The following is a 15,306-nucleotide window of genomic DNA, read 5'->3' on the forward strand; positions in this document are numbered from 1 at the left end:
AAATATGTAAGTATATCACAAATTATGGTTAACTTTCTTTTTATTTTAAACAAACTAAATTTTTCTTGCACACAACGCTCACGACGACGACGACGTTAGCAGCAACGCTGGCGCGGATTTAATAGACCCGATTGGCTTGACGAGCGCTCGACGATTTTTTGTAACAAAAATTGTAAAATCATTTACAAATTATGCCAAATCAACACGGCGCGCACGCACACAAAGACACAAAGCCAGCTAGCGAAGCAGACAGAGACACAGCGCGTGTATTGTATTGTGGATGACAGTTGTAGTTGTAGCAAAACCCAACGTGGATTTGATCCTCCAAACTCGATGTGAAGTCTCCAAGGTTCAACGCACGAATGAAACGGCGAAGCAGAACGCAAGTCAGTCGAGTAAAAATGAAATTGGGTATGTTATACTCAAAATGTACTGTTGTTGTCTCTGCAGAATATGTTAACACAAAAAGTGATTTATTTCTAGCAATGCTACAACTTTCTTTCATCAATTTGAGAGATTTTACATATTTGAACATAGTCCCACAAAATATTACATTTATATATATCACCTGTCCACAGAAGAGTATTCTAGGAGATTATTCATTATTTTGTCACTTAACAGCGCAGGTTAACAGCGAGTTGAATAGCGTAGCATTAATAAACCAGACGTACATATGTATATATGCATGCATGTATACAAAATCATATATGTATGTATAAACTTAAACATTGACGGAAGTGTGAGCAAAGTAATGCACACATACATACATATACATTTGTATAAAAAAACAAGAGAGAACTTACATATGGTGAAAAACATACAAGAATATTCTATGAATGTATGTTCACACTTATGTGTGTATGTATGTTTATATGAATATACGTAATATGGCTGCAGCGCATATTAGTGATAAAACAGCAATGAAAATATAACATTCTGCCACGCCAAATTTAAGTTGTTGAATAACAACCGACGAAAACTAAAAGCTCTTGCGAAAACGCTGAAATAATAAGTGCCTAGTTTCAAGGTACACCTCTGTGAGATCTTCAGTTCAATTAATCTTTTTAAGAACTTCAGAAAATAAAGTAGACTTTTTATTTCTCTTTAGGTACCATATAGAAACAAATATATATGTATATACATATACATACATAATAATATAAATTATTTTTGCCATTCAGACAGACTGGAATGTTCGAGGTATTTGATATAGAAAATACATACATACCTGTATGTATATAAATATATGATTAAACTTGTTTCATTGAATGCGTATCGCACTTGATGTCAAAACAAAAGTACCATTCTCAAGGGTATCATGATTGTAACAAGTTACAGACCTGCACATTCACACACATTCATACACCATTTATAGAGACAGAGACCAATGCAGTGCACGAAAAAGAGAGGATGGAGAGCGAATTTTTAACATTTAATCATTAAACTGCTGTTATATGTACTCATCTATTTATTTTTTAACAGAGAAGCGAAGAGGCTAAGAACTCATATTTACTTACATACATATTTGCACACATACATACGTACATTTATGTACATTCCTAATTGTTATTTTGAAATGGAAATTCAGCGACGACACAGTTCCGACGACGCCATATTGTAGCCACACGTCAACTGTGTGAGAGAGCAAGGCTGAGAGCTATTGAGATTGAGAGCAGTTGCTGTTATTGTCATGTTGTTGGCATTGCCATTGTGTTTTTGTTGCTGCGTCATCAATGCAAACTGCGCACTTTTATGAAATATGTTAATATATATGTATGTATATACATTTATGTGTATTTTATATTTAATTCAATATGTATACATATGCGTAAAAGTTATATAGTTGTACACGTGTGAATAATTATAAGTAAATCAGGAAATAACATAAAATTCGCTCGTATGTTGTAATAATGCTGTGTGGTGAGTTTCCCAGGTTAACATTTTGTTGGCTAAAATTTATTTTATTTATAAGTACAGTGTATGTATGTGTGCTGGGATATATATCCTTGTATATTACATATGTACATATATATAGCTAAGTATCTTAGTGATGCGATTCATTTTTTGTTTAGCCATCGACGTGTAAATGCGTCTGACGATAAGAAATAAAACGGAATTGGCGTGATATTGAGACGCATATGTACATATGTATATAATTATACATGTGCATATATAATTATATAAATAATTTAATATTATTAAAAAAGTTAATAATACAAATTAGATTTTATTGTTTCAGAACGTAACAGAAACATGGACATTTAAGTCTTTAATTAGGCTTATTTTTATACGCGTCTATTAGACTAGAAATACATATATACATATGTTTTAAATTTTACAAAAACATCGATGTCACATATGCAAATATGTACATAAATATGTGCACATACATATATATATGTATGTATGTTCATGTTAATGAACTGTGGTTTTAAGGGACTCTCACCCATATGTACATGTTTGCATTTGTATTCTTATATGAACCTTGAATAAGCTTTAAATCAGCTTACTTATTTTGTGAGTACAAAATTAAACAATATGCATAGAAGTGTACATACATATGTATATACATACGATCATTCGTTTGATTATTACGTATGTACATGTATAGCTTTAAAAATAAACCGAATAGATTAAATTGGTGTACATGGCGATGTATGTACATATGTATGTATGTATGTATGTTTGAATGTATAAGAGTACCAACAGCAGCTTTTCTATAGAAAACGAAAATGATTTCCTGTTTCATGGGCTTGTACGCATACATACATATTGACATGCACATACAACAGCTGAGGCCGAAGCCTAACGAATGAGAGTGAGAGAAAGAGTAGAAGAGACGCAGCACTTGATTTCGTCAGTTTAGGATCGCACGAAACCAAACAAAACATTGTTTTGTTGAATAAAGTCAAAATTTAGCAATAACAACAATTAGTCACCAACCGCGCAGAAAGCCGTCGTGGTGAAAATGTTGCGTGCACTCAGTTAACAGCAAATGAGAGCAATAGCAAAACACAAAAAGCCAAACATAGGCAAACAAACGTGTTGATATGTTGTGTATGTGTACGTACGCATTCACATACATATGTATCTGTATATACATATGTATGTACGCCTCACCATTGGTGCTGCAACAGTAGCTTGTGGGGGTGTTTTACTGAGGTGAACGACGCGCCCCACGCACAACAACAACAACAGGCAGTGGCATCCAAGCGACAGTATCTGTAATCTGTGGGGAGTGGAGGTAGCGTTGCATTTTATACTTTATATCTGTCTGGAAGGTCTGATACAAGCGAACCATATTACTGCCTCAGTTGAAATGCGCAGTTACGGGCCGAGCACAAAGCAGCAACGCCACTGCGTAGAAGACTGACAGGAAAAATAATATTAAGGCAAGGTTGAGAAACGTGTTGAGAACAAAATTGAGCACTGTTAGAAATAGCGCTCGATGGATTCTCTCTCCTGCTCTTCTGCTTTGGGGCATTCAACTTGGACAGGTGCGAGACGGTCAGTCGGTTTTATGTACCGTTGCAGCGATCAACACACAAGTGCGAGAGAATGAGTGGCAGAACATGGGGAGAGCCGCACACGCACATCCATCAGGATTTGACAACGACGCGCAATATATTTTACTGCGAATATCGTGAAACTACGTAGCAATAAGTTGCGAGCTGAGCGAGACCAGCAAATGTATGTATGTACATACAAACATACATATGTATGCATATGTTTGTATGTACATACGTATGGCATAAATGCATATGCATTTAAAATACAGCACATGCGAGCGAAAGTTAGTTGCAGTTGTCTGTGCATATGTATTTGAGCTCTGAGATGTTAAGAAATTAACAAAATTAAACAAAGCATTTTATATGCGCTTTGATATGAAACAGCCACAGTTAATTGAACTTTGGCTCGCGTACGAGCGTTCTCTGTGTGTGGTATTTGTATTCATGTGTGCATGCGTGTGGATTGTACTGTAATTACCCCACTTTGCTATGGCGATGTTCATTATTATCATTGCTGACGCGCAAAAGCTAATTGCTTTGTCTTGTCTTGTAGCTGGCACCTCTAAGCCGTTGTTTACAGTGTGACCGACCGCAGCGTAAAACGAAAATATACTAAATATTGATTCTAATTGCGAAAATTTGATTGTAACTTTCAAAATTAATTAAATATATATAATTTCAGGTTTTTAATTAGTTACTTAACGTTAATTTAATAAAAATGTATAATAACGATAAAAAAAGAGCTTTTACTGTCGTCATTCTTATACTTTCCTTGAAATTTATTAAAGATATAAAATTTTTGATAAATGATTTTCATAAAATAATTTGCATAAAATATTGGTACATTGGACGGTGGATGTGTGAGTAAAAATAAATCAAGTAAACACATATTATGACAGAGATTTCAGCAATAACAAAAATATTCGTTTACATTAAAATGTGAGTGGACGGAATGAGGCTTAAACACTATATAGATTCATATGTGTATGTATAAAAATTTGCAATCGCAATTCGTTTTTGATATGTACTAGACATGGTTTGAACGCATCTAAGGCACGCAACTGGTGAATATGGAATGTTTACACATAAATCCCTGCCTAGCCATGGCTTAATTGGGTTCTAATGGACGGGATTATTGAGCTTAACGTGCGATTAATACGGCAGTTAACCCACTGGCATTGTGGATACAGTGCTGTGGGGTGTTGTGGGACGAGAGCCGGCCAGCGAGTTGGCTGTTGAGGCGTGAAGCGAGGCCATGGTGCCCATCTGAAAGGATGAGAGGATTAACAGAGACTCTTTGGCTATTTGATAAATTATAAGACTTACGCGCAAGTGCGCCAAATCTTCCAGCTTGGTCAAGTCCACCAGCTCCAGGAACAGCGAATAGACAACGGCCCAGCCGTAGATGGAGACCAGACAGAAGATGCTCCAGAGCAGCACCATTATGATGTTGTAAGCAAAGTACAGATCGTTGACAATGGCAAAGAAGATGAGGGCCAAGGCGCGCCAAATGGTGAAAATGGCAAAGCTCCACAGCCAGGGCATCACCTTCCGCTCGTACTCCTGCAAGAATTCGGAAATTATGTTAATAGAGCTCCTTTGTATTTTGTTGATTAATGAGGTGTCTAAACTAAATGATTTGATGTTGGATGTTTTTTGTTACCCTTCTGCTCAGTAAGCGTTTCTGTGCTCCAAGTTTTTCTTGCTTGAACGCATGTGTGAAATGAAAGTGAAAATGGCAGAGCCAAACGAAAAGACTTAAACTAAATCTTTAGCTTACCTTACGCAAGGCCACGCACAGCAGGATGCTGGTCACGAAGTTCACCAGGGCCATAATAAGCGAGAAGAGGGCGAATACGATCAGCATGTTGCGGACTGGAAAAAAAGCGAGGCTTTACGTAATTCTCGAACAGATAAATGACCGCATATATACCGTGCTTGTTTCCAACATAGACAAACTCGTACGATATAATATAGTAACCGTAATGTGTGGATCCTGGGGCAGCCATCGCATAGCAGTAAATGTCAAAGATCGTGGTGGCAATGGTGAAGAGCGAAAGAAACTGCGGAGGGAGGCACTCGAATCAGCAAGCGCGCGAATACAAACAAACCACGGAACTCACCACAGCGAACAGGCCAATCAGCATGGCTCCCTTCTGTATATCGATGTATTGGTTGTTCTTCAGGAGCGGCCGCTGGTACCAAGGGATGCGAACGCTTCGCGTGGAGCGCGACATTTTCGAGTGCAAATTTGTAGAAGATCTGAAAAGTAGTTGAATATATGCATCGCTTACAAATCATTTTCATAATTATATATATGTATTGATTTACCTGCCCGTCGCATGGGAATACATCGAGGGATTCGATCGATAGGTCGAAGGCGTCTTGCGGCCATAATTCATGTTGAAGCCTTGTTCTGTGACGTCACGGAATGAAATATGTTTGGAGATTCAAGCACTACACAAGGAGCAGCTGCAAAATGGAAGAACAGAAGTTGTGATAACATTTTAATAACTTTGCTAACGGGCGTGTCTGATTAATTTGTTATTATGGGTGTGTCTGCTTCACATGAGAAGCCCAGCTTGAGCACACAGCTTTTGCTAGTAGATTTGCAGGCCAAGGTCCGCTGCGTGTCAATTATATTATGTGGCATCCAGATTAAGCTAATCCATTGTTTGTTTTGCGCACTTCCAAATTGTGTTATCCATTTATTTACCTCAAAATAATTAAATTCTGTTGCTGAGCTACGCATCAACAACAAACACACTGAATCACAAAAGTGCTGCCCATCGGTTGACACAACAATCGCCCTGTTGCACTGCACGGAACGGTGGCCCAACTGTTGTGCAACAGATGTATCGATGTTGCGCACAATCGTCAATCAGCTGAGTGTCATCAGTCGCTGTGACTGTCAAATGTATTGTTATGGTTTTTTCTAATTATAGAGCAATAATTTAATTCGAAAACGCATTAGCTGAAACTTCCTATATACAAATGGCCTTATAATACTTTTCAATCATGACACTGCCGCGAATAACAGACTATGACATACAAGAGAAACTTGGAGTGGGCAGCTATGCATCTGTTTACAAGGCGCGCCATAAAGTAAGCCGACGAATTGAATAAATTTCCACGAATCAACTTATCTCTCTCTCTTTCTATATTTCTTTAGAAACAGGGCACTTATCACGCCATTAAGTATGTGGAAATGTCCACGTTGTCCCAAAGCTCTCGCGACAATCTAATAACGGAAATTCGTCTGCTGCGCGACCTCAAACATAAATATATTGTGACGCTGCAGGACTTCTTCTGGGATGACAAGTGGGTTAAATATAAATATATGTATTCGATTGGGTATTCAGAAAATCTTTAATATTCCTCTCCTCTTCCTCAGGAACATATACATTGTACTGGAGTATTGTAATGCGGGCAATCTGTCCGCCTTCATCCGCACAAAGAAGGCGCTGCCGGAGTCCACATGTCGCTATTTTTTACGGCAGCTGGCCGCGGCGATTCAATATATGCGAGCCAACGATGTCTCGCACTTTGACCTGAAGCCACAGAACTTGTTGCTGACGCGCACCGCTAATAATGTCTACCTAAAGGTTGCGGACTTTGGGTATGTGATCGAATGAGATTGGAGCCCTTTATTTACAGTTTTTTTTTACATTTCACAGGTTTGCGCAACACCTTAAGCTGGGCGAGATCAATCAGCAGCTCAAGGGTTCGCCGCTGTACATGGCGCCAGAGATTGTGCGCAAGCATCAGTACGACGCCAAGGCGGATCTGTGGAGCGTGGGCGTCATTCTCTATGAATGCCTGTTTGGGAAGGCGCCGTACAGCTCGCGCACCATTGAGGAGCTGCTGCTGCGCATCCGGAAGGCGGAGCCCATTGTGCTGCCACCGAATGCGCGCATCAGTAACGAATGCCACGATTTGCTGCGGCGACTGCTGGCGCATGAGCCAGCGCAACGTATTTCGTTTGCGGATTTCTTTGCGCATCCCTTTCTAGATCTCAAGACTTTTCCCTCGGAGAAAACGATGAAGAAGGCCATAGACCTGGTTACCCAGGCGGTCGAGCACGATGAGAAGCGCAACTACAAGGAGGCCTATTATCTGTATTGCAGCGCATTGCAATACTTTGTGCCGCTGATCACCGAGGAATCGGACGCCAGCCGGCGCCAAGAGCTGCGCCATCGAGCGCTCACCTATATGAAGCGCGCGGAGGAGATTAAAAACGTTATCATCGAGGACGAGTACAAATTGTTGGCCCAGCGTCAGCAGAAGGCATTGGAGAAAGGCGCCGCTGCCACAGCCGCCGAGGCTGCCAATCCTCAGACACAGCCAAGCACATCCCGCATGATGGAAATGCTTGAGCCGGATGCACGCTATAAGCAGCTTTGTATGAGATCTCACTTAATCCTGATTTCAGTTACCACGAAACAATTATCATAAATCACGCGGAATTAGGGAAAACCTTTGATATTTGTAAACTGATTAGATATCTTTTATAGCTTTTGCTAAACGGTCACTCCACAGGTGGGAGTGGCTGTCGAACGCTGACCACTTGCAATGACAATTTGCAAACAGTAATCTGCTTAGTCCCTAAATCGCTATCTTTTACATATACCAATTCACGTTCCATTATCACATCGAACTTTTAATTGGAAATTCCCTGAAAATAGCATTGTACGAATTTCAGTTGCCCTATCGAACTCGAGCCCCTCGCTGAAGACTGGCCTGGAAATCGGACGGCAGGGCGAGCTCTACTTGTACGAGCGCAAGCTGGACGCCGCCTTGGAGTCGTATACCTCTGCCCTGGGCATTTTGGTGCCGTTTGTGAACAATGAGCCGAAGGGCGAGCGACGCAACCTGCTGCTGCAACAGGTTAGCTCCTGCTCCAGTTTCCACATGAGTTTCCTATCAATCTTGATTCCCTTTCAGTTGGAGTTCTGGATCAAGGAGGCTGAAAGCATCAAGAGTATACTGAGCGCCAAGCACCTGGATGAGGAGGAACAGAAGATGTCAACGGTACGCAGCTGCACTATTCAGTAGCGAGTCCAATCCGATTGTTAAGTGTATTTTTGTAGACAGATGCCCTCAGCATCGATTCGTGGAGTAGCGTAGTTTGATTTATATATATATAGTGTATAATCTAGATTGTGTGTGGGCCCAGCTGACTCACGTATTCTAATACCTGTGGCTAACATTTGTTAATATTTATGTATACGTTAAGGCATACCCTCTGGCTTTACCCTCTGGCTATAATCAAATTTAATACTTTACAAATTTTTGTGACTAAAACGTTGAACGTACATGTATCCATCCGCATTCCGCTAAGCATTCTTTATACAGTCTCACATTCCAGCAACTGTGCCACACTTTCTACCGGATATCAGGCCACACGTTTATTTATTCTTATGCATTGTGATTAATTTAATTAAAATGGTTTAGTCAAGCATAAATTCAAATTAAAGCAGATCTATGTGTATGCGCATTTCTCTATTTTTGCATCTATGTGTGGGAATGGGTAAGTTCCGATTGATTGAAAAATAATGCACGGATTACAAAAATTACTTAAATTTATATTAAAGTCTCCCGAGGCAGCTGTGGATTACTCTTTGTGATGGGTTGCAGTGTGGTAGTAACTGATGGAAATATCTATGGACGACCTCAAAAGTCATGGATGTTCTTAAATATGAAGACGAGCTGACTCTATCTAGACCGGGTCCTTTGACCATCTGTCCGTTTTGTATTTACATATAAATAGAGACATGTACTTGTTGGATTGGCGTTTGGTATTATTGTAAATCCCTCAATGCTCTCCCGCATTACGCTTGCAGGTGTCTCGAGGTGGCCGTCAATAATACGTTAATCTATGGATATTTTCAAAATGTGTAAAAGTGTTACCATGAACCCTTTCTCTTTCCCTTTATTTAAAATAATCGAATTCTTGTTTGAAACATAATCGATCATTGATAATATTTTAAATATTCTAAGTATAATTCCTGATCCAGTAAAAAAGGTTGTTTTGAATTTTTTTACATATTCTAAAAACACAAATATTGGATTGGATGTGCCCATAAACGACTCTTTAAGAGCTGCACTCTTAACATATTAGAATGTTACCTGAATGTTATAATGGATTCAAACTCTAGAGGATTTCTAGAGATCCAGAGATGCAAAGAGCTAATGTACCAATTACTCTACATTTCTATTATGCGTAGGTCTGCAAAACAAATTCTTCACTTCTCTAGATTAAATTTTGGTATTACTCTTATTATACTCATGCAACATTAAGCGTGCACCCGGACGAGCATAGGAGAGCGATCAGTGGAACAGAGAAACGCCCCCTCCAACAGCTACAGCTGCTACACTGATGATCGCATAATACTGACTCACTTACAATTTTCTTGAACTATGTATTTCACTTAACGCTTTTAACAGAATTACGCTCTGCTAATTGCGCAGTTGGCGTAACAACAATTATTCTTTGAATAACTATTCTTGTAGATGTTCCTTCATAATAAAGCCTTTAGAATGCGATAATTATAATTGTATTTGCCAAATCGAAAATCTATTTGAGGATAATAGAAATAGGGGCAGTACTTAAAACCAGAAAATTGAAAATTCCTTGCATTCTAGACCTAAGTAATCTGAAATACAATCAAAAATCCGCGCTGAAACGAAGAGACCGTTAGCGACTGCAGACTTCTAGCATGAATAGTGAATAGTAAAATGGTTTTCGTTTCTACGCTTTATGGAGCTAGCCGAAACTATCTGAGTTCCCATTTTCAATGGGTTCAGTATATAAAAGTCGATAAATACCTAAGTATTCCAAACTATTCCTAGCTACCCTATACAATAAACTTTCTAGGTTCTACACACGTATAAAGAAAACTTAAGATTTTTACTGCTACTACTTCAAATACTACTAGATTAGCTTTAAACAACCTCTCGATTCTTGCGATCTGAAGTTATTCCCTGTTTTTGTTAGTTTCAAAGGACTTTAATCTGCTATAAACAACAAAAGCCTAGAGTGATTATTTTATAAATAGGCAAAAGTCTGGGCCAATGAAACTTTCTATCCATATTGATTGATTGATCAATTGTCTAACTGATTGATTAGATTTGAAAAATAATGCGAAATGTATTTGAATCATTGAGTAAAACCCAATCCAGTCTGATTTATAAACTGTAAATCGAAGAGACCAACGAACCAAAAACTTTAAAATTTATAGCGCAGTTATCGCAGGCCGTAAATTTGTGCCGTATCGCCTGAGCGCACACTCCAATGGAACCGTCTATAAAAGACGCTAGTCGCAGCGCCCGCCTGCCAGTTAGAATCTAATCGACCAATTGCTAATCATGACATCGTCCGGGCAACAGCTGTGCGCGCTTCTGCTGCTGCTATTCACCTGCGGCAGCGTCTATGGCGCACCTCCAATGGGTCGAGTGGTCAACGGCACAGATGCCGCAGTGGAGAACTATCCGTTTGTGGTGAGTACGAGTCGGACCTCCACATGGATCTAGCTGTCTACAATGAGTACCTTCTTCCCAATTTGACAGATCTCGTTGCGCGGTCCAACCGGTTCCCATTCCTGCGGTGGCTCGATTGTATCCAATCAGTTTGTGTTGACAGCGGCTCACTGCACGGCCGGGCGTCAGGCGTCGCAGCTCTCCGTGCAGTACGGAGTGACGAAAATCGCAGCCAACGGACCCAATGTGGTGGGCGTCAAGCGCATCATTCAGCACGAGCTCTACGATCCATACAACAATTATGCTAACGACATAGCTCTGCTCCAGGTGCAGGTGCCCTTCAAGTTTGACAAGAACGTGGCACCTGTCCGGCTGCCAGCGCTACACTTTGTCACGCCCCAGGGGAACGAGGGCGGCGACGGCACACTGATTGGCTGGGGTCTAAATGAAGTGAGTATAGCTATAACTTATCTGATCTTAATCTGTGTCTCATGTCTGAAATTTAATTTTGTAGTCTGGCGGCTCTATCCAGACCACACTGCAGCAGGTGCATCTGAAGGTATATTCGGATGCGGAGTGTGTCGCCCGCCATAGTGGCTCCACAAACCCCCAACATCATATCTGCGGCGGCGTCGACGAGGGCGGCAAGGGTCAGTGCAGCGGCGACTCGGGCGGTCCGCTGCTCCACGAAGGTCAGCAGGTGGGCATCGTGTCCTGGAGCAGGAAGCCCTGCACCGTGCCGCCCTATCCCGGCGTCTACACCAAGGTGGCCAACTATGTCGACTGGATCCAGAAGCAACAAATCATATTGGCTTAGGCGCCTAGTCAATTAGCCACCGTATTTATGGCAGATCGTATAATAAATGTGGCTATCGCATTGGCCTTATCACCGCCTTCGATCGATTGGACCATAAATCATTGTTGTGGACTCAAATTCTTTCAAATCGTTCTATCTGCACTGAGAAATAAAACAACTTTTGTTCCACGTACATCAAAGAATAAGAAAGAGAATATACAATATAAAATAATATACAATATAGACTATAACAAATGGGGCTATTAATAGTGAATACCACATTTATTTTATTACAATTTAAATTCCTAAAGTATGAAATTTTAATGCTTTCAATTTGGTTCAAACTGTAAGCCAAGACAACAACCAGTGCTGAAAATTTAATTTTATAGCAAGTACATTTGCCAAGGTGTGAAACTCTGCTGATTCTTAACTCATTAATATTTGTCTGTTAACTCACAGTGCTTTAACATGCGAACGTGCTTCAAACATGTTCGAGGCTACCTTTGCCTGTAACTGCAGCATTTCTCAAATGTTGAATTTGAATAAAGACAAAACGGCATAGTTCTCTCTCTCTCTCTCTCTATATATATATATATATATATATATATATATATATATATATATATATATATATATATATATATATATATATATATATAATAAATATATTCTATGCATATATAAATATAAAATTTTTTTAGGGATAAATTTGTTGTTGAAAAAAAAGAAATCATTAGGATATATAATATATTTACATTTCTTTAGAATTAACTCAAATAATAATTTTTAATGGATCGATATGAACAAAAAGTCAATAGGTAATATATCTTTACAAAATAATGATGCTCCTAAAAATAAAATTCAAGAATTTTAACATTGTATCAAGAATCCTATGGTCAGACAGTTTTAGCTTGCTTATTGCAAACAATAATATAGCTGAATAGTACTATAGGTGATCTCAATTTATTCAAGTGCAGTGTTGAGTGGTGTGATATATACGTAAAAATGTACTATACGGTAAATATTTGCAATGGTACAGGCAAATTTTCGGTATACGGATATACTTTGTGCTTTTTATAGTAGTATTATCATAATTACCCTATCGAAATTCAGAAGTGAAAATTGAAGTAAAAGTAAAGCAAATATCCTAATAAATTTGAAGATTCGAACTTCTATATAGATGAAAATATAAACAAATAAATGTGGGAAATGGAAACACGTTTCAGACTGAATCTAAACAGAAATTGGAAAATTGAATTGACATATGCTATTATCCAATATTTATTTACCTTTAACTATTTTCTAATTTTACTATTTTTTCCCCTAAATTTTTAATAAAACACCTTTATTATCTAAGTTGTGTTTAGTTTCATTCTTGACGATTTTCTATTTTATAGTTGTATATGTAAATAATCATGTGTATTTACAAATGTATAATATTCACATTCAAAAGGATATTAAGAACTGAAAACCTACGAAATTATGTAATATGATATTAATTAATTTTCTAATTATTGTTTTTATTTTTTATGAATGAAATGATCAGCTGAACTTTGAAATCAGTTCAAACTGCATCACTCGGGCATCTAATCAGGGGTGTCATTTTAGCTTTTTTCCCGTCAGATCTGGCTTTATTTGAAGTCCCAATGCGGGAAAAATTTGAAAACGGCGGGTTGCGGGAATTCTGGCTTTAAAAAAATTAATTTAGCTCTATTTTAGCTTTATTTAATTTTCATTTACTTATTTTGATTTATTTTGTTCTTATCGCTGTCAACACAAAAAATCATGAATACAAGTATCGATACATGATTTTATATCATACAATCTATAGAAATCATTTCGTGGTATGAGCAACAGGTCTCGTGTGTCAACAAAAAAACACTAACGTGCACGAATTGGATGGGCACAGAAAGAAAAAATTGATTTTGGGCAAACTCCAACAAAAACCACAGCAACAACCAACAGCACTTTTCCTCTATGTGGCAAATCACACATTAATTGCTCTCATCAACAACCTAGGTACTCTCCGCCAAACAAAATTATGCGACTGCATGAGCGTTTAGCGATTTAAACTACACCGTACTAAATGTACAACATAATTAAACATTCGTTGGCTCCTCATTTTCTGGAAGAAATAAGATTGGAAGCGTTAAATTTATTTTGGTTTTGAACAAATCAAGTGACAAAGCGGCTTGGTAAATAACAATTATTTATTAAACACCTGACATCTCTTTAAAAGATTGAATACTTTATAATTTGTATATATGTATATGCATATACATATATCTATAATTTCTACGTTAATGGTCTTAGGTGTCGTTATTATTATATATTATATAAATGAATTTAATTAAGAAACAAGTAAGAAAACTCTAGTCGAGAGTGCTCGACTAGATACTACCCTGAACCCAACAAATAAAAATGCTCATTTAGTATGGCTGAAATTTCAATTTCGATGTATTTAAAAATATAAATAAAATACCAAACTCATTTAATAAAATATAAAAATATTTTGAATTAAAAAAAAATTATCATCAGTTGCATCGACCGGGATTCGAACCGCGACTCCTCGGTCGAGCGTCATGCTGCTAACACACTAGGCCACCTCACTCCTGCTAGTGGCGCTGGCAAAACTCAAATAGATTCACTGCTGCAGCGCCATCTACCAAAACTAAATGAAACTAACTGCTGATGTGATTCTAAGAATCTGCTAGAATAACCAAACTATTAAAAACGCACATAAAGTATAGTTAAAATTTCAATTTCGGTGTATTTAAAAATATAAATTAAATAGAAAACGTATTTATGAAAATATAAAAATATTTTGAAACAATTAAAAAAAAAAAAAACATCAGTGTTGCACCGATCGGGATTCGAACCGCGACTTCTTGATCGAGCGTCATGCACCTAACACACTAGGCCACCCCACTCCTGCTGGCGGCGCTGGCAAAACTCAAATAGATTCACTGCTGCAGCGCCATCTACCAAAACTAAACGAAACTAACAGCTGATGTGATTCAACGAATATTTTTGTTGTAGCTGCTGCACGTGCGTTTGTTAATTGGCCAAATATTTGATTATTTTTTATTAATTTTTGACTGAACGGAATTTAATGAAACTTTCAGCATATGATCTACTTATTATATTGAATATTTGAGAAATTTGAAAAAAGAAAAATCATTCACAATTAGCTATAGAGGCACCTGATTTGAACTTGAATGTTTTTACTCGATAAAAACATAACGGGATGATTTATCGAATTTTAAAAGCAAACTCGACGTCCGCGCTGTATATACGGTCATTTTAAAAAAAAATTCAAGTCTCTAGCTCTTATATCTTCGGAAATCGACGCGTTCAAACATACGGACAGACGGACAGACGGACAGACGGACAGACGGACGGACGGACAGACGGACAGACGGACAGACAGACAGACGGACAGGGCTAAATCGACTCAGCTCGTCGCCCTGATCAAGAATATATATACTTTGTGGGGTCTGCCACGCCTCCTTCTGCCTGTTA

General features: G+C 38.4%; 3 protein-coding genes and 1 long non-coding RNA gene across 6 annotated transcripts; 2 read left to right on the forward strand and 2 right to left on the reverse strand.

Annotated features, from left to right (window-relative positions):
- The first annotated feature begins 277 nt into the window (after window positions 1-277).
- Window positions 278-9,293, forward strand: Aduk (unc-51 like kinase 3 homolog Aduk). Of its 3 annotated transcripts, none has more exons than XM_018018899.2 (8): window positions 278-411; window positions 6,455-6,614; window positions 6,682-6,830; window positions 6,904-7,128; window positions 7,187-7,911; window positions 8,212-8,396; window positions 8,454-8,540; window positions 8,865-9,006. In XM_018018899.2, exons 2-8 carry the CDS (start codon window positions 6,528-6,530, stop codon window positions 8,961-8,963), a joined length of 1,557 nt encoding a protein of 518 aa, XP_017874388.1. In that variant the 5' UTR covers window positions 278-411; window positions 6,455-6,527; the 3' UTR covers window positions 8,964-9,006. The 3 variants fall into 3 exon arrangements, with proteins under 3 accessions (XP_017874388.1, XP_089318088.1, XP_089318089.1); XM_089461962.1 differs by lacking the exon at window positions 278-411 and adding an exon at window positions 1,807-1,920; XM_089461963.1 differs by lacking the exons at window positions 278-411; window positions 8,865-9,006 and adding an exon at window positions 9,104-9,293 and having other exon boundaries at window positions 6,372-6,614.
- Window positions 4,254-6,369, reverse strand: pasi2 (Protein). Its single transcript, XM_018018902.2, has 7 exons — window positions 6,226-6,369; window positions 5,841-5,981; window positions 5,633-5,771; window positions 5,443-5,572; window positions 5,290-5,384; window positions 4,836-5,072; window positions 4,254-4,775 (listed from the first exon to the last, which is right to left on the reverse strand). The coding sequence occupies exons 2-7, from the start codon at window positions 5,909-5,911 to the stop codon at window positions 4,674-4,676; spliced, it is 774 nt and encodes a 257-aa protein (XP_017874391.1). The 5' UTR covers window positions 5,912-5,981; window positions 6,226-6,369; the 3' UTR covers window positions 4,254-4,673.
- LOC149270720 (uncharacterized) lies at window positions 8,149-10,767 on the reverse strand. Its single transcript, XR_016268532.1, has 2 exons — window positions 9,796-10,767; window positions 8,149-9,738 (listed from the first exon to the last, which is right to left on the reverse strand). It is a non-coding gene; the product is annotated as an uncharacterized LOC149270720 (long non-coding RNA).
- A 62-nt stretch (window positions 10,768-10,829) lies between these two features.
- LOC108621527 (chymotrypsin-2) lies at window positions 10,830-12,023 on the forward strand. Its single transcript, XM_018018906.2, has 3 exons — window positions 10,830-11,009; window positions 11,079-11,438; window positions 11,503-12,023. Exons 1-3 carry the CDS (start codon window positions 10,878-10,880, stop codon window positions 11,803-11,805), a joined length of 795 nt encoding a protein of 264 aa, XP_017874395.1. The 5' UTR covers window positions 10,830-10,877; the 3' UTR covers window positions 11,806-12,023.
- The last annotated feature ends 3,283 nt before the right edge of the window (window positions 12,024-15,306 follow it).

This window comes from Drosophila arizonae, chromosome 2 (genome assembly GCF_054131065.1).
Source record: "Drosophila arizonae isolate 15081-1271.41 chromosome 2, UAZ_ARI_1.0, whole genome shotgun sequence".
In the NCBI taxonomy this organism is placed as follows: domain Eukaryota; kingdom Metazoa; phylum Arthropoda; class Insecta; order Diptera; family Drosophilidae; genus Drosophila; species Drosophila arizonae.